Consider the following 19803-nt stretch of genomic DNA (forward strand, 5'->3'; position numbering starts at 1 on the left):
GGAAAGAAAGTCAGCTGAAATTCCCTGAGGAGCTAAATAATGGCAACTTATGCAAATACTATTCTGTATAGTATTTTTATTCATATATATTAGTTGGATGGACTGGTAGGTAGAATTAAAATTTTCTAACTCAGCTCTATCTATAAGTTGATAATATTAATAAGCACCTAGACTTCTTTAAGGCTTCCCTGGTGGCTCAGACAGTAAAGAAGCTGCCTGCGAGGTGAAAGACCTGGGTTAGATCCCTGGGTTGGGAAGATCCCTTAGAGGAGGGCACAGCAACCCACTCCAGTATTCTTGCCTGGAGAATCTGCATGGACAGAGGAGCCTTATGAACTGTGGTCCATAGGGTCACAAAGAGTCTGACATGACTGAGCAACTAAGCATAAGCGCAAGTCTTTAAAAACTTGTATCCGTGAGCAACCAATAAGGTTACAAAAGTAAAAGGCAATGTAAGGTTATGCAAAGGATTTAACAAAAGACATATGAATGTCAGGGAAGTTAGGATTACAACCAAGCTTAACAGATAGATGTTTAGATTCATACTTCTGTCATGTCATCCAATAAATTAAGCCTATATGAAAAACTACAACAATTTTTATTAAGATGTAAATCAATGGGTTATTTTAAAACCATTTAGTCAGTAAATGTTTATGAAAGTAAACACCAATATTAGACTGAGTAGTAGAAAACATAAAACACAAGTAGAAGTGGCTCCTTTTGTTTTTTGTTTTTTTTTTTCCTTTAACTCTCAGGGTTCTTGGCTCTTTATGATGTCACCACTTAGCATCACTAATTTGAACTCACAATGCTTAAGTCCTGGAAAATCATAGGTGGGGGAAATGTCTGTACCAAGATTGTAAGTCCTCTTGTCAAATTTTATCTTTTAAAATAACTGAAATGCTCTAGTTAGCTTTACATTTATTCTCTTCAGTGTAAAGAGATGTTTGCTATATTATTTTATTCCAGTGACAGAGAGCATGTGTTTAGTAGACACTTCTGTTCTCAAGCAGCATCATAAGTCATTTTGATCCAAGACTTAACTAGTTCATTCACTTAAGTAAAAAATATATATATGACAATGGATAATTCTTTTTCAATGTGATTCTTCATTTTTTAGTATATTGTATTTTGGATCATATAAAATGAAAGAATACATGATTGATATTCAGAGAACTATCATCTCCTTAGAGGCCATTTGGAAATTTATGGGAACATATTCTTTGTCACAGTGACTAAGGAATGTTACTGAAATTTAGGGGACATAGGTCAAGGGTGCGAAAACTTTGGCAGTAAGTGGCACAGCCCAACATAAAGAACAATTAAACACTAAATGTATCTCCTCGAGAAATACTGAGTATGCAAAAGTACTTTGCAATTAGAAGCAGATTATCCAGACCTAGGATGATAATAGCATGCTTATCCTTAAATTATCTTGTGTTAAAATGAGCTAGAAAAATAAAACTTTTCAATTATTTAAAGCTTTTTTTTTTTTTTTTTTTACTGTGAAGACATGGAACAAAGGCAAAGGCATGTAACTCTGAAATATAAAGGAGAGTGTAATTGGGTTTTCTTTGGACACTACTGTTAAAGGAAAGATAAAACACAAATCTTGAAAATAAAACAGGCTTCCCTGTGCCTACCTCTTTATAATACAATCACTACTTTAAAGGAAAATCTTTGGCAAAATGTTTATAATTGTCATGATTGCTTTTTAGATGTTGGGTGACTTGCTGACTATTTCACAGTAATCTCTGCTCAGGCATACACCATGACAGAACAACATTATATTGTAATTTCTTTAAAATGTTTCAGTGCAATAAAATACTGATGTTATTATTATCATGAGCATTGTGTAGCTTTCAAAGAATTTCACCATAATGGTTAAAAATTTTATTTTTGGTTTTAGGAATATTTTTATAATGTTGGTTTCTACTGTAACCCCAAAACACTTGTGCTATTATAGAATAAAAGTGTGGTTGAATTCATAATCAAATAGCTTCATTTTTGGCCAATGACATACAAAAATCCTTAATAAAATTATCATATACCTTCTGTCTCAAGTGGCAAGTTCTCATTCTCATTTTGAAATGCAGAAAATAAATTTCTACTTTGTCATTCCTCTGAATTTGTCTGGCAATGATAGGAACTTAATATTAGGCTTACATTTCTATTCCATGACTACCAACTTTGTCCCTGATAAATAAAATTCTCCTCATCGAGCTCACTATGCCTTCCTCCCATTCATTCTTCTTTAGTATCTTTATTCATCCGAACCTGAAGAGTTTTACCTCATCTTGCTTTCGCCTCTAATTCAGGTTGTGTCAGTCAACTCTACCCTTCCATTACTAATTTTAAGTCTGTATAGGACATCTGAAGGAAGTGGAGAGGTTTTCCCCAAAATTTGGCATTACATATGGTATCTAAAAATGTGAACTTCAAAAAACTTCTAGCCTTAGCTTCCACATCTCATATCCATTGTGCATTTTATCTCTCTCTTCCTTACATTGCATTAATAAGTTCTTTCTTACTCTCTTGGCCTAGAGATTCACCTTGATATATAGAACAGGGTTTACCAACCTTGGTACAGTTGACATTTTAGGAGGGATAACTCTTTTCTTGGAGTTGAAGATGGGGTAGGGGGTGCAGGGAGGAATGGGAGTCCTGTGTATTGTAAGATGTGCAGCAGTATTCTTACCCACTAGTTGTCAGTATCAGCAAGTGTGTGTGTGTGTGTGTGTGTGTGTGTGCGTGTGCGCGCGCACTAAGAGCCATCCGTCACCAAGAAAGTCCCATGTGGCTCTTGACATTTGCCTTTATTTAGAGACACCTCTGCAAATACAAGATTGACTCAGGCCCCTGCCAATCCCGGGAAAACTTTTTGCTAAGTCTTTTGTGCCCTTGTTTACTATGCAATTGATACAGAACTCCAAAATCCAGCACCTGTTGACTGGATACATTGGGATATTCTCACATAAAGGCTGTCTATGGGCATTTCAAATGGAACTGCAGGCACCAAGATATGGAAGCAATGTAAATATCCATCAACAGATGAATGGATAAAGATGATATATATGCCACATCTCTGTCACATCTGATTTTTTGTGACCCAATGGACTATAGCCTGCCAGGCTCCTCTGTCCATGAAATTTTCTAGGCAAGAATACTGGAGTGGGTTGCTATTTCCTACTCCAAGGGATCTTCCTGATCCAGAGATCAAACCTGTGTCGCTTGTGTCTCCTCAATTGGCAGGCAGATTCTTTACCACTGTGGTGGTACTCGGTAAGCCACTATATATATGTACATATTATTATACATAAGGAGAAGGAAATGGTGAAGAACTCCAGTGTTCTTGCCTGGAGAATCCCACAGACAGGGGAGCCTGGTGGATTATAGTCCATGGGCTGCAAAGAGTCAGACACAACTGAACACATGTCTGACTTGTGCTCATTTATATATTTATGTATATACACACATATATGTATTTCATATATATATGAAATAGAATATGGCTCAGCCATAAAAAAGAATGAAATTGTGCTACTCTAACAAAATAGATGGACTTGAAGAATGTTTTGTTAAGTAAAATAAGTTAAAGAAAGGAAAATACTGCATGATATCACACATAGAACCTAAAAAAAATAAAACAAACTAGTGAATATAACAAACAAGAAACAGACTCAGAAATACAGAAGATAAACCTGTGGCTACCAGTGGGGACGGGGAAGTGAGGAGGGGCAATAAAGAGGGAGGTAATAAGAGTTGCACAAACTAGTATAAATAAGCTACAATGATATATTGTAAAATATAGTGAATATAGCCAATATTTTATAATAAGTGTAAATGGAAATGGAATATAACCTTTAAAATTGTACATCTACTATAACATAAAAAGACTTCAACAAAATGAAATTGGAGGCAATATCACATTATTGAGAGTCCTTACCCCATGAATTTATTATTCATTTTTATAATTATTTCCAAACAGAGATACTATTAAAGGAAAAAGTAAAAGCAGGTGTATTTTGTTCTTATATTAAGTTTCCAGACCAAAACTAAATCCTACAAACTTGGTTCAATGTGTAATCCTTTAATAAAGTACAATTTACAGTGGTAATATAGAAACAGATTTTTCTCTTAACATATGATCTCCTCATGTCTCCTAGTTTGGGATCTCAACCTTTTATTCAGGAAAATCTAAAGCTAGCTTCCCTTTGTTAAGTCCTGAACATATTATATTCCCTAATGCTGACAATGTCTATCTTCTTCACATAAAAAAGCTCACAGATACTCAAACTTTTTTCTAACAATTAGATATGTGGATTGGAAGTAAAGATCGATTTGTGACTTCTGTGTTCCATTTAATCTTAGTTAAGATGAAGTATTAGTTACGCTGTATGTATGTATAATACATCGTGTGTGTGTGTGTGTGTGTGTGTGTGAGTGAGTGAGCGTGCGTACACGTGCACTAAGTTGCTTCAGTTGTATCCAACTCTTTGTGACCCTATGGAGGACTCTACCAGGCTTCTCTGTCCATGGGGATTCTCCAGGCAAGAATACTGGAGTGGGTTGCCATACTCTCTTCCTCCAGGAGATTTTCCCTACCCTGAGATGAAACTTGCATCTCCCGCATTATAGGTGGATTGTTTACTATCCGAGCCTCCAGGGAAGCCCAAAGATCTTAATATATATATAAAGCTTCAAAGACCTTAATTCAAACACTAATCGTATCACAAAATAACAGTCTTTCGACTTAAATATCATGTTTCATCTTTTTAAAGTAATTAAATTAGACCATTTCCAAACTTTTGAGGGACTTCTTTAATGAAGGATAGAAATAAATTTATAGTCACATAAAAATGGTTTTTAAATAAAACCTATTAAAACATATACTGGCAGTTTGTGGTTTTTTTTGTTTTCTGTTTTTTTCCATAAGAAACTTCAAAAATTAAATCTGAATACATCCTGGTCTAAACAAGTTTCTTGACTGTTACAGAGAGGCAAGGAGAGAGATTTGATTACTAGCGGAACCAGACTTAGGGGGACTATCGAGTCCTAAAATAGTAAATTGATTTAACTGCTTATGATGTGTGTAAATTTACATAGTGAGTGAGAACTATGATATTTGGATCATTGCTATTTTGGGGTCCTATAAATTCTCTTCAGTAAAAACAAAATTAAATGCATTGAATTGTCGTTAACCCTAACCTAGCCAACCTTAAGAAACAGGAATTTCAACCATATCATTAAGTTACATTTTGCCAGTTTATACTCAGTCCATTCCTCCCCTCTTCATAAATGGCTGCTAAGTTACCATTGAAAATCTTTCCTATTCCTGAAAATCATACAAATTAAATCATAACATATATACGCTGTAATTTTTGGCTTCTGGAATTTTTTTTTTCTTTCAGTATAGCACTTTTTTGAATCATCCATGTTGCATACACTAGTAATTCATTCCTCTTCATTGCTGAGTAGTATTCCATTACATGGATACACTGTATTTAGTTTACCCATTCCCCAAATGATTGCTTTAGTTTTTGATTATTATGGGGTACTTCAGTTTTGGGTTCTTACAAATAAAGCTGCTATAAATATTTTCCCCAAGTTTTTGGTAGAATTCTCTTGGGTAAGCTACTAATGAAAATATTGAACCATAAAACATGTGTATGCTTAATTTTATTTTAAAATATCAAATTACATTCAAAATTGATAGTACTATTTGCATATCCATCATTGATGATGAACATGTCAGATGCTCTATATTGTATTGTAGCTGATGACTGGTGTCATTAATCCTTAAAACTTTAGGTATTCTAGTGGGTTTAAATGGTTCTTTTATTTTTAATTAGAGAAAAGGGTTCTTTTATTTCTAATCAGAGAAATATATATTTTTACATGTATAATTTTTTCCTTTTCATCTTTCATTTCCCAGAGGATTTATTTATTTATTTTTTTGTTTCTTTACATAGGTCCATATATTTCAATAAAATTATTTTAAAAGAATTTATTACAAGTTATATTCTATTGTTTCTTTAAATGTAAATTCTTTTATAATTATAAATATATAATTAATTTATATAATTAGAACTTATATGATCTTATTACATTCACTAAATATCTCTAAATAATTATTTTTTAGCTGTCATTCAATATAGTATTTACTCAATCATGCGCTCTGTGAATAAAGACCATTTTGCTTCCTGTCCAGTCTTAATGTTTTTAGTGCCTTATAGAACAAAACAGGGTCTAGGTTAAAATGCAGGAATGAAGTGAATATCCATAACTTGTTTACAGATTTTAGAGGAAAGACAGTCAATATTCCACCATTAATTAAATTTTAATAGTAAGTACTGTCTAGACTCATTTATCAATTTGAGGAAGATGTGTTCTATTTTTTGTTTTCTCAGACTCTTTAATCATGAATGAATGTTACTTTTTTTCAAAACTTCTAAATATTTTGAGATGATCAAGATGATTTTCTTATATTTTTTGAGGTAATTACACTGATTAATTCATATACCTTAAACTAACATATTTACATTCCAGAGAGTAAACCTCAATGATCATGATGTATTAGACTTTATGTATATTACATATTGTTCAGCAAGAATAAGAAATCGTTAAGGAATTTTGTCTGTAATAATGCATAGTATTAGTCTGTAATATACATTTCTAGTAATGTTCTTGAGACATTTTGATGACTGTTCTTTATATCAGTCTCAAGAATGGGTATAAACCTCTGCTCCTTCTTGTTTCTGAAAAAATTGTGTAGAGTTAGTATTTTTTCCTTAAGTTTTAAATTTGATTTATCAATAAAATGCTATGAGCCTGGGCTTTGCTTTCTGGGAAGCTTTAAGATAATAGATGAAATTTATTTAATAGTTATTGGACTATTCACTGTTTTATTTTTTCATTGAGTGTTAGTACTGGTAAACAATCCTGGAGAAGGGAACCCACTCCAGTATCCTTGCCTGGAAAATTTTATGGATAGAGGAGCCTGGTGGGCTATAGTCCATGGGGTTGCAAAGTGTTGGACACGGCTGAGAGACTAACACACTTATTGGTAAATAAACAAATTTTACAAGGAGCTCATCTATTTCACTTAAGTTGTTCAATTTACTGTAGTAAAATTATTACTGATATACCTTATTATTCTTTAAAATATATATAATTATAAAACCTTCATCTGTCCTGATACTGGTAATCTGTGTATTCTCTTTTTCTAATCAATCTTCTTAAAAGTCAATATATTTATTTTAATAACCTTTTCAAAAAGCAAACATTGGATTTTTATATTTGCTCTAATTTTTTAAAATTATCATTTTATATTGGAATAAAGCTGATTTGCAGGTTTCGGGGATACAACAAAGTAACTCAGTTATACATATACATGGACCAACTCTTTTTCAAATACATTTCCCATTGAGGTTATTTCAGAATATTGATCAAGGTTTCTTGTACTATAGTGTAGGTTCCTGTTTGTTATCTACTTTTAAATACAGTAGTATGTATATGGCAACCCAGGAACCCAATTTATTCATCCCCCTACTAAAGTTTGTTTTTAAGTCTGTGAGTTCCTTTCTGCTTTGTAAATAAGTTCATTTGTATCTTTTTATTAAGATTCCACATATAAGTGATTATGATGTTTATCATTATCTAACATACTTAATATGACAATTTCCAGGTCCATCCATGTTGTTAACAAATGGCATTATTTCATTCTTTTTAATGACTAATATTCCATTGTATATGTGTACCATATCTTTTTTATCCATTCCTTCATCAATTGACATATAGGCTGCTTCCATGTCTTGCTTATTGTAAACAATGCTGCAATAAACAATGGGGTGCATGTACACTTCGAAACCATGTTTTCCTTCAGATATATGCCCAGGAGTGGGATTGTTGAATCATATGATAGCTTTATTTTTAGTTTGTTTCAGGAACCTTTATACTGTTCTCCATACTGGCTATACCAATTAACATTTCCACCAACAGTGTAGGTGGGTTCCCTTTTTGCCACATTCTCTCCAGCATTTATTGTTTGTAGACTTTTTGATGATGGCCATTCTGACTGCTATGAGGTGATCTCATTGTAGTTATCACTTGCATTTCTCTAATAATTAGTGAAGGTGAGCATCTTTCCACGTGTCTTTTGGACATCTCTATGTCTTCTTTAGAGAAATGTCTATTTAGGTCTTCTGCTCACTTTTAGATTGGGTTATTCATTCTTTTGGCATTGAGCTGAGTGTGCTGTTTGTAAATTTTGGAGATTAATCGCTTCTTGGATGCATTGTTTGCAAATATTTTCTCCCATTCTGTAGATTTTATTTTCTTTTTGTTTATGGTTTCTTTTGCTGTGAAAAATATTTGAGCATAATTAGGTGACATTTGTTTATTTTTATTTACATTATTCTAGGAGATGGACCAAAAATATATTGCTGCAATTTATGTCAAAAAGCATTGTAATATACTGTGGACTTCTAAGAGTTTTCTTCTAAGAGTTTTATAGTATCCAGTCTCAGATTTAGGTCTTTAATCCATTCTGAGTTTGTTCATGTGTATGGTGTGATCAGATGTTTTAATTTCATTTTTTTACATGTAGCAGTCCAGTTCTCCCAGAATCATTTATTGAAAAGACTGTGTCTTCTCCATTGCATATTCTTGATTCTTCATCACAGATTAGAGGAAATGCTTTCGAGCTTTTCAACATTGAGTATGATGTTAATTGTAGTTCTGAAATATGTAGCCTTTATTATGTTGAGGCATGTGCCCTCATTGCCCACTTTCTGGAGAGTTTTTATCATAAATGCTTGTTGAATTTGGTCAAAAGCTTTTTATCATCTATTGAGATGATCATATGGTTTTTAGTCTTCAATGTGTTATTGTGGTGTAACATACTAATTGATTTGTGGATATAGAAAACTGCTTGTATTCTCGGGATAAATCCTACTTAATAAGGGGTGTATGTCCTTTTAGCAGAGACTTTACTTTGCCAACAAAGGTCCATCTAGTCAAGTCTATGGTTGATCCAGTGGTCATGTATGGATGTGAGAGTTGGACTGTGAAGAAAGCTGAACGCCAAAGAATTGATGCTTTTGAACTGTGGTGTTGGAGAAGACTCTTGAGAGTCCCTTGGATTGCAAGGAGATCCAATCAATCTATTCTAAAGGAGATCAGCCCTGGGTGTTCTTTGGAAGGAATGATGCTAAAGCTGAAACTCCAGTACTTTGGCCACCTCATGAGAAGAGTTGACTCATTGGAAAAGACTCTGATGCTGGGAGGGATTGGGGGCAGGAAGAGAAGGGGACGACAGAGGATGAGATGGCTGGATGGCATCACTGACTCGATGGAAGTGAGTTTGAGTGAACTCCAGGAGTTGGTGATGGACAGGGAGGCCTGGCGTGCTGCAGTTCATGGGGTCACAAAGAGTCGGACATGACTGAGCGACTGAACTGAACTGAACTGATGATCCTTTAATGTACTGAAGGGATTTCATTTGCTAGTATTTTGTTGAGAATTTTTGCATCTATATTCATCAATTTATTGGCCTGTAATTTTCTATTTTTTGTAGTGTCTTTGGTTTTGGCATCATGGTGATGGTGGCCTCATTGAATGAACTTTGGAATGTTCCTTCCTCTGTATTTTTTTTTTTTTTTTGAATAGTTTCAGAAGGATGGTTTCCCTGGTGACTCAGTGGCAAAGAATCCACCTGCCAATGCAGGTGATATGGGTTCAATCCCTGGGTCAGAAAGATCCCCTGAAGAAGGAAATGACAACCCACCAACTGTACTCTAAATATTTGAGAGACTTGGCCTGTGAAACCATCTGGTCCTGGACTTTTGTTTGCTGGGAATTTATAAATCACAGTTTCAAATTCAGTACTTGTGATTGGTCTGTTCATATTTTCTATTTCTTCCTAGTTCAGTCTTGGGAGATTGTAATTGTCTAAGAATTTGTCCATTTCTTCTAGTTTGTCCATTTTATTGGTATATAATGCCATCAGTAGTCTATTATGATATTTTGTATTTCTTTAATGTCAGCTCTAACTTCTTTTTCATTTGCTATTTTATTGATTTGGGTCCTCTTCCTTTTTCTCTTGATGAGTCTCACTAACAGTTTATCAATTTTGTTTATCTTTTCAAAGAACCAGCTTTTAGATTCATTAATGTTTTCTATTGTATTTTCATCTATATTTCGTTTATTTATCCTGTTATCTTTATGACTTTTGTCCTACTAATTTTGGGTTTAGTTACTTCTTTAGTTACTTTAGGGTAAGATTGGGTTGTTTATTAGAGATTTTTCTTGTTGCCTCAGGTAAGATTGTATTGTTATAAACTTTCCTCTGAGAACTGCTTTTGCTCTGTCTCATAGGTTTTGAACTGTGATGCTCTCATTGTCATTTGTCTCTAGGTATTTTTTAATTTTCTCTTTGATTTCTTCAATGATCAACTGATTGTTTAGTAGCAGTTTTTTTTTTAGTCTCTACATGTTTATGTTTTTTAGGCTTTTTAAAAAAATTGATTACTAATGTCATAGACTTGTGGTCAGAAATATGCTTGATTTCAACTTTCTTAAATTAATCAAGGCTCATTTTGACACCCAAAATATGATCAATCCTGAGGAATGTTCCATGTACATTGGGGAAAAAATGCATTCTTCTGCTTATGATGGAATGTTCTACAAATATCAATTAAGTTCCCCTGTAAGTATCAAGTAACTATGTGAACACTTTTTTCAAATCCTAAAAGTAAATTCTAAAAGTACAGGAGGCAGTGATCAAGTGCATCCCCAAGAAAAAGAAAGCAAAAATTCAAAATGGTTGTCTGAGGAGGCCTTACAAATAGCTAAGAAAAGAAGAGAAGCAAAAGGCAAAGGAGAAAAGCAAAAATACACCATCTGCATGCAGAGTTCCAAAGAATAGCAAGGAGAAATAAGAAAGCCTTCCTCAGTAATCAGTACAAAGAAATAGAGGAGAACAACAAAATGGGAAAGACTAGAGATCTCTTCAAAAATTAGACACATTAAGGGAACATTTCATGCAAAGATGGGCTCAATAAAAGAGAGAAACGGTATGGACCTAACAGAAGCAGAAGATATTAAGCAGTGGCAAGAATACAAAGAAGAACTATACAAAAAATATCTTAATGACCCAGATAACAATGATGGTGTGATCACTCACCTAGAGCCAGACATCCTGGAGTGCAAAGTCAAGTGGGCTTTAGGAAGCATCACTATGAACAAAGTTAGTGGAAGTAATGGAATTCCAGCTGAGTTATTTCAAATCCTAATTTCAAATCCTGATGTGGTGAAAGTGCTGCACTCAATATGCCAGCAAATTTGGAAAACTCAGCAGTGGCCACAGGACTGGAAAATGTCAATTTTCATTCCAGTCCCAAATAAAGGCAATGCCAAGGACTGTTCAAACTACTGCACAATTGCATCCATCTCACATGCTAGCAAAGTAATGCTCAAAATTCTCCAAGCCAGACTTCAACAGTACATGAACCATGAACTTCCAGATGTTCAAGCTGGATTAGAAAAGACAGAGGAAGCACATATTAAATTGCCAACATCTGTTGGATTATAGAAAAAGCAAGATAATTTCAGAAAAACATCTATTTCTGCGTCATTGACTACACTAAAGCTTTTAACTGTGTGGATCACAGCAAACTGTGGGAAATTCTTCAAGAGACGGGAATACCAGACCACCTTATCTGCCTCATGTGAAAGCTGTATGCAGGTCAAGAAGCAACAGTTAGAACTTGACACTGAACAACAGGAATGGTTCCACATTGGGAAAGGAGTACATCAAGGCTGTATATTGTCACCCTGCTTATTTAACTTATATGCAGAGTACATCATGTGAAATTCTGGGCTGGAGGAAGCCCAAGCTGGTATCAAGATTGCTGGGAGAAATATCAATAACCTCAAATACACAGATGACATCACCCTTATGGCAGAAAGCAAAGAGGAACTAAAGAGCCTCTTGATGAAAGTGAAAGAAGAGAGTGAAAAATCTGGCTTAAAATTCAACATTCAAAAAACAAAGATCATGGCATCTAGTCCCATCATTTCATAGCAAGTAGATGGGGAAACAATGGAAACAGTAACAAACTTTTTTTTTCTTGTGCTCCAAAAATCTTCAGATGGTGACTGCAGCTATGAAATTAAAAGATACTTGTTCCTTGTCCTTAACCTGTTCCTTGTCCTGGTCCTTAAAAGACACCTATTTCCAACCTAGACAGCATATAAACAAGCAGAGACATTACTTTGCCAGCAAGGTCCGTCTAGCCAGTAGTCATGTATGGATGTGAGAGTTGTACCATAAAGAAGGCTGAGAGCTGAAGAATTGATTCTTTTGAATTGTATTGTTGGAAAAGATTTCAGAGTCCCTTGGAGTGCAAGGAGATCAATCCAGTCCATCCTAAAGGAAATCAGTCCTGAATATTCATTGGAAGGACTGATGCTGAAACTGAAGTTCCAATACTTTCGCCACCTGAGAGAAGATGTGACTCATTAGAAAAGACCTTGATGCTGGGAAAGACTGAAGGCAGGAAGATAAGTGGACAACAGGGGATGAGATGGTTAGATGGCATCACTGACTAAATGGACATGAGTTTAAGCAAGCTGGGAATTGGTGATGGAGAGAGAAGCCTGGCATGTTGGAGTCAATGGAGTCAAAAAGAGTTGGACACGACTGAGCAACAGAACTGACGAGTTCAAATCCTTGTTGTTCAAGGGTCAACTGTAATTTTGTTATTGGTTTTTAATTCAATTGCTTTATGATCAAAGAATATTCCTCAAAGATTACATACAATTTCATGGACCAGGCTTATGTACCACTTTAAAATCTCATATATAATAACGTGTTTTCTGTTTCAGAGCACTTACGGAAAAAAGTTTATAACCATGATTGAAAATAAAAAAAATTCACCAGTATATAAATGTACATTGGCGAGATCTAAGCCTAGAAATTTAGATATAGTAGGACAAGTAATTTTAATACACATCCCCAGTCAAGAAATACTAGGTCAGATAACTTAATAGTCAATACATCTTAAATTTTATTCAATTAATTCATTCAAATTTTTGTAGAGTGGCAAACATGTGCCAGGTTTTGTGCTGGGAACTAAAATTTTAATGAAGCTACCAAGATACTTTTTTTTTTTTTTTACTATATTTTATTAGTATTATTTATGCAGTGTCAAAGAAGTAAAATGCTTTGTGGCCATGTGTGTTTTTAGGTGTATGCATGTGTGTGTTTGTGTGTGTGTGTGTGTTTGTGTGTGTGTGTAAAACTGAAACTCATGATCATCAGTGACTTTATTTTTGTAATATAATGGGCTAATGTATAAATATATTCTTTTAACAGATCTTATTATGTGCCTTAGTTAAAATAAGAATTAGATGTAAAATGTTTCTTTGTGAGCATAAACATGTGTTTATACTGCTAAGACAAACAGAAACTACTTTATAACACCAGTTTTATTTATCTTGAAAACATCAAAATCCATATCAATAATTGTGGTAACCACTGGCCAACACACACACACACACACACACACACACACACACACACACACGCATCTCATGGAAAAACATGTTTGCCATTTATTAATTTAGATTTGGTTAAATTCTGAGATTATTTTGAGGATCTGGCCTTACCTAGGCATAGTCTTTTTAAGACTATATCTTATAATTCTTACAATGTCTTACAGTTCAATTTTAAGAGTCTTTGGAACACAAAGTGGGGAAAATTTCACTCATGGTTTCACATTAAAAATAAATCATAAATGTCAATATTTAAGATATGTCAATTGAGTTTTTTCTGAAAAATCTTTACCCACCTTATTTTAATTATGTTGAAGTTTGTGCTAAAAACACGTATTTTACTGCTCTACATTTTTCTGTGTTGAAGTAATCTTACATAATAAACAGATCTAAGAATGCAAAATATTTCTCTAGCTTGCAGTGGCAAGTGTTTATGTGTAATAATGATCATTAAATAGAGTGATTTTATATAAATTGATTAAAACTTTTCCCTCTTATTTCAATAGCCAAAAAATAAACTTTGGAGCATATGATAATTACGTTCCAGGTAAGAAAGAGTTCATTTTAAAAAAATGTATAAGTAATTTTAGGGGTAAGTGATAAAACAACAGCTGTTAAGGAGCATTATTAAAAATCAACTTTTAATTTTTCAAGCACTTTTATGATGGGTTCAGTAAATACCTTCTAAAGATATTTTGTCTTTAATTCAAAGAAAATTAAGTAAATATGTTTAGCAACATAAAGAAGGACATATTTACATGTTAGAACTCAAAACAATCAGAAAATCTTACATGAGAGGCAGTGTAAAGAATGGATAAACAACTTCTCATCTGTGTCAGAAATGTCTTCTGCTACATTCCTGATACTTTGTACCAGACTTATAACTGACAAAGAATTCATTACTTGACAAGGCCAATCAATCTGATGTTGAAGTGTAAGTAAGTGTTAGTTGCTTAGTCATGCCTGACTCTTTGCAACCCCATGGACTGCAGCCCACCAGGCTCCTCTGTCCATGAGATTTTCCAGGCAAGGATACTGGAGTGGGTTGCCATTTCCTTCTTCTTCTCTTATATCAAGTAATCAATTTTAACTCATATATTGAACTTAAACACATCTTTCATTTTGCATATTTTCTCATTGATCCTGATTCCGTCTTTAGAATGACAAGTCTCATATATAGCATGTTTTGTACATATTTAAATTGAATGAACATATCTCTTTCACTGGTCTCACTGGTAACCTTAATGTTTTTAACTGTTTATATTAATAGTTTCTATGTAACTCAACCATCATAATCATAATTCTGTAGGTACTCCTTATCAATTTTCTTCATTAGTATATCACTTATAATACTGCACTTCTTGGGCATATAACATTTATTCTTGTAGCTTATAAAATGGTTAATAATTAAGAGAATCTTAGACTCAATCATATATTTACTGATTATTTTAAACAAGAAATGTGCTAAGGGCTTTGGAATTTACAGAAGTAGTTACAACATCTTCTGTTCTCCACAGAATTGTATTCCAACCAAAAGAGTATTAAAAAAAAAATCTAGAATGGAGAGATAGAAGGATTAAGAGGAAACAGTAAAACTGCTTCTTTCTATTTACATGACAGACTATATTAGTTTCACAGTGACTATATAGCTAACCATAAAGCTGGTCAAAATTTTAAAATGATCAAATTTAATTTCCTCATATTAATAATAAAAATTTTTAAATATTACCAAATGCATGAAACCATAATTTGAATCTTTTATTTATTCATTTACATATAATTACCTTACTGCCATTTTATACCTGGTAAAATTCTATTTACTCTGAGATGTATTCTTATTTTTTTTTATTTCAGTCAGTGAATTAAGCAAAAAATCATGGAATCAGCAACATTTTGCCCTGGTATTTCCCAAACCACCAAGGCCAGGAAAAAGAAGGAGATCAAAACCTTCCCTACTACAAGAAAATACAAGTCCTGTGAGTATTGAAAAAGTTATATAATTTTACTCATAATAATCTTCAAATCATGAATATTTTGTATATGTTATAGATGAGTGCTGACCAATGGGATTTCCGTGATGATGGAAGTATTTTATACCTTTACATTCTAATTCCAGTATTGCTACTGAACACTTGAAATGAGACTAGTCCAACTGAGCAATTGGATTTTACAATTCAGTTGGATTCAGTTCACATGAGGCTTTTAAATAGCATACTGGACCATACATGTGAGTTAAGTCATTTCAGTCGTGTCTAACTCTTTGCAACCTTATGGACTGTGGCCCACTGGACTCCTCTGTCCATGAGATTCTCCAGGTAAGAATACTAGAGTGGACTTCCATGCCCTTCTCCAGGGGATATTCCCAACCCAGGGATCTAACCTCCATCTCTCTTTTTTTTTTTTTAACAGGTTTTAAATTTTATTTTATTTTTAAACTTTACAATATTGTATTAGTTTTAGGGGAGGGAGGAGGGAGGAGGGTTCAGGATGGGGAACGCGGGTAACCTCCATCTCTTATGCCTCTTAAATTAGGAGGAAGATTATTTACCACTAATGCCACCTGGGAAGTTCATGAATAGTACAGTTAAAGGTAGTTCAATTCTACTACTTGGAGAAAGTAGTTATATTTTATTTGCATTTCACTGTATAAAAAGTATTCCCATATTTTCTATCAAATATTAGTTCAGCAATACCACATTACAGAAAATATGTATCCAAGAAACATAGAAATCTGTATATCCTAATGTTACAGTTAGTATGAACATTCAGAAAATATTCATCAGCTGGAGATATCCCTTCATTAGAATCATGGAGTTACATCATACACTGAGAAAGTTTCAATGCTTTCCCATTTCCAGAAATATATAATTCAGAATTCTGAGCATTAGAAGATTAATATTTCCCAATGTTTCTGGGATCATCATGGAATATGAAAAATTTCAAGAAAAGTTTCCACAAAATGATGTATCTTCAACTCATTGATGTAACCCAATTTCTTCTGTTTTTTCATGTGCTTTTTTTTCTTTCTTTCTTGTTTGTTTTATCATTCATTAACATTCTTTCCAAAATGTGTTACTTTTGCAATTAAGTTTTTAAAAATATTTGACTATGAGTTGAAAACAGAATATACCATTCTGCAGAAACTAGTTGTCAATGAAAGGTTATTGCTTTCATTATTGCAGGTTCTTAGCTGATGTTCAAATTATATCTTGTCAAGGAGAAGAGTACCAGGCTTTTAATTTTAACCACAGGTAGCATTCAAACTTCCAGAGACCTTGAATGTAACAATAGAGACCAGAATATACTTGAACATGAAACTCTTAGATATTAGAGAATAATTAGTTCTTGAGTTAGCATAGAAATGGAAAGTGGGTAAGATATTCCAACAAGCTTCAAGAACACAGAGTTCAAAAAAAGAAAAGGTCTCTCATGATTGTGAAGAGAGCTTCTGATACGTCATTAGAAAATGGATGTCTCTGAGAATTTTAACATAAATCTTGAGGGAATTATGAAGGTCCTCTAAATTAAAATTAGCCCTAAAATGAGATATGGCTGTCCTTTAGTACAACAAGGAACAAAATTTTTTAAAAAGCACAATAAACTATGCAAACTACCACTTATCTGCTTCCCTGGTGGCTCAGAGGTTAAAGTGTCTACCTGGAATGCAGGAGATCTAGGTTTGATCCCTGGGTCGGGAAGATCCCCTGGAGAAGGAAATGGCAACCCACTCCAGTACTCTTGCCTGGAGAATCCCATGGAGGGAAGAGCCTGGTAGGCTACAGTCCATGGGGTCGCAAAGAGTTGGACACCACTGAGTGACTTTTCTTCCTTTCCCCAAATCTTTTCATGGTCAAAGTTGAATGCATTCAATATCTGGTAAAAAGGGCTGTGTAATTCACACACAAGTTGTTCATCATTATTCTAACCCATATTTCAGAAATATGATGCAGAGAAGTTAAGGGGAGATCGTAAACAACCTTTATGGATGCACCGTTCTTTAATGAGAATTTCTGAGAGACCATCTGTTTATTTAGCTGCCAGGAGTCGGCATCCCCAGAAAGAAACTCCTCCCTCCCAGGAGGATGCTAAACAGGCAGCAAAACCTTCATCTCCGAAGGTTAAGAAAAGCAAAGAAGACAAGGACAAATCAGATTCAGAAGCGGAGTCCATAGTTTCAAAGGAAAAACCCAGGAAACTTTCAAAAGCTAAAGAAGAGAAACCAGATGAAAAGAAAGATTTAAAAAAAGAGAGAAAAGATTCAAAGAAGGGCAAGGAATCAGCAACAGAATCTGAAGATGAAAAAGCAGGTGCAGAGAAAGGTGCTAAAAAAGATAGGAAGGGCTCAAAGAAGGGCAAGGAGACTCCTTCAGATTCAGGAAGTGAAAAAGGAGATGCAAAGAAAGATTCCAAAAAAAGTAAGAAAGATTCAAAGGGCAAGGAGTCTGCTACAGAATCAGAAGGTGAAAAAGGAGATGCGAAGAAAGATGACAAAAAAGGTAAAAAAGGTTCAAAGAAGGGCAAGGAGTCTGCTACAGAATCAGAAGGTGAAAAAGGAGATGCGAAGAAAGATGACAAAAAAGGTAAAAAAGGTTCAAAGAAGGGCAAGGAGTCTGCTACAGAATCAGAAGGTGAAAAAGGAGATGCGAAGAAAGATGACAAAAAAGGTAAAAAAGGTTCAAAGAAGGGCAAGGAGTCTGCTACAGAATCAGAAGGTGAAAAAGGAGATGCGAAGAAAGATGACAAAAAAGGTAAAAAAGGTTCAAAGAAGGGCAAGGAGTCTGATTCAAAGGCAGAAGGTGATAAAGGAGATGCAAAGAAAGATGACAAAAAAGATAAGAAAGGTTCAAAGAAGGGCAAGGAGTCTGCTACAGAATCAGAAGGCGAAAAGAAAGATTCAAAGAAGGATAAGGCAGGGAAAAAAGATCCAACGAAAGCAGGTGAGAAAGGTGATGAATCAAAGGACAAAAAAGATGCAAAGAAGAAGGATAGTAAAAAAGAAAAGAAAGATGAGAAGAAGCCTGGTGAGGCAGAAAGTGAACCAAAGGACTCAGCCAAGAAGGATGCCAAGAAGGACGCCAAGAAGGATGCCAAGAAGGATGCCAAGAAAGATGCCAAGAAAGATGCCAAAAAGGGAAAGTAGGCCTTGGATGATAATTCAAAAGCATACTTGATGAAACAACTTTAGTAGTCTGAAACTGCATCTATGAGTGGAAGTTGTATCCAAAGAATTAATGACATAATTTGTAAAATGGAGGAAAGAAGAATTCAAAAGATGGACTCAAAAAAGCTTCATTAAAAAAAATAAGGAAAAACATTAAAAGGGCTTGGAGGTTAGTTACAAAAAATTTGGGGAGATGAGGATTCAAAGAAAGACCCCCAGAAAGATTCAAAAAGAATATTCAAATAAGAATGTAGAAGTTAATGATGTTGAATCTATGGATACAAGGAAGAAACAAAATCAACAAAGGAGTAAAAAAAAATCATGGATACAGATGTTGAATACATAGATTTAAACAACTTGAAGTTAATACCCACAGATTTAAATAAAGAATCGTAGAAGTCGTGAGGGGAAGTCAAACAAATTTCATAAAATCTACTTTCAAATAAGCACAAATACAGCATTCCTAAAAAAAAAAAAAAAAGGAAAAAAAAAAAGGAAAAAGAAAAAAAATTACTGCTTTTTTGTGAGCCTATACCATCTCTGAAGAATAATCAGCCACAAACAAGTTGATGGATATTGAATACTCTGCTTCCAAGACAAGATAAACATACTTGGTAAGTTAGTTTTGCTTCCTTTTAAATAAAATAAGATTAAAAATCAATTGAACTAGCTTAAAGGTTTGAGTTTAAATTTATAATTCTTATAAAATCTCTGTAATCTGATTAGATTTTCATCAGGTTTGAACATTTTCATAAGAAATATTTAAGAATGTGGTGGGGACACCACATGAATGAAGGTTTTTAAAGTGCCAGTAGAAAGGTTAAGGGAAGCAGAATTATTTAAGGTGAGGGAGAAGAGACTGGTTTATGATATATAACATAATTACTTACCAAAAATTTTATGTATTTGATTGTTTTAACAGAAAATGGTGGCCAACTTCTCTCCATTTAAGGAATGATGTAAATCAAAATTGTCCAAATTACAAATGTGAGTAAATTTAAAATAGAGATATTGATTCTTGATAATCTGATAAATACATATATAAAAGCAAATGAACCAGAATTAAACAGAGTTTAGCAGGGGCT

At 34.0% G+C, this 19803-nt stretch overlaps 1 protein-coding gene across 1 annotated transcript; it reads left to right on the plus strand.

Moving 5' to 3' along the window:
- Positions 1-788: 788 nt before the first annotated feature.
- Positions 789-19183, plus strand: CYLC2 (cylicin 2). Its single transcript, NM_174303.2, is given in 4 exon segments — positions 789-859; positions 14064-14104; positions 15412-15533; positions 17495-19183. Coding segments are annotated over 4 exon segments (1383 nt in total). The 5' UTR covers positions 789-842; the 3' UTR covers positions 18698-19183.
- Positions 19184-19803: the final 620 nt, after the last annotated feature.

The sequence above is a fragment of the Bos taurus genome, chromosome 8 (assembly GCF_002263795.3).
Source record: "Bos taurus isolate L1 Dominette 01449 registration number 42190680 breed Hereford chromosome 8, ARS-UCD2.0, whole genome shotgun sequence".
Classification (NCBI taxonomy): domain Eukaryota; kingdom Metazoa; phylum Chordata; class Mammalia; order Artiodactyla; family Bovidae; genus Bos; species Bos taurus.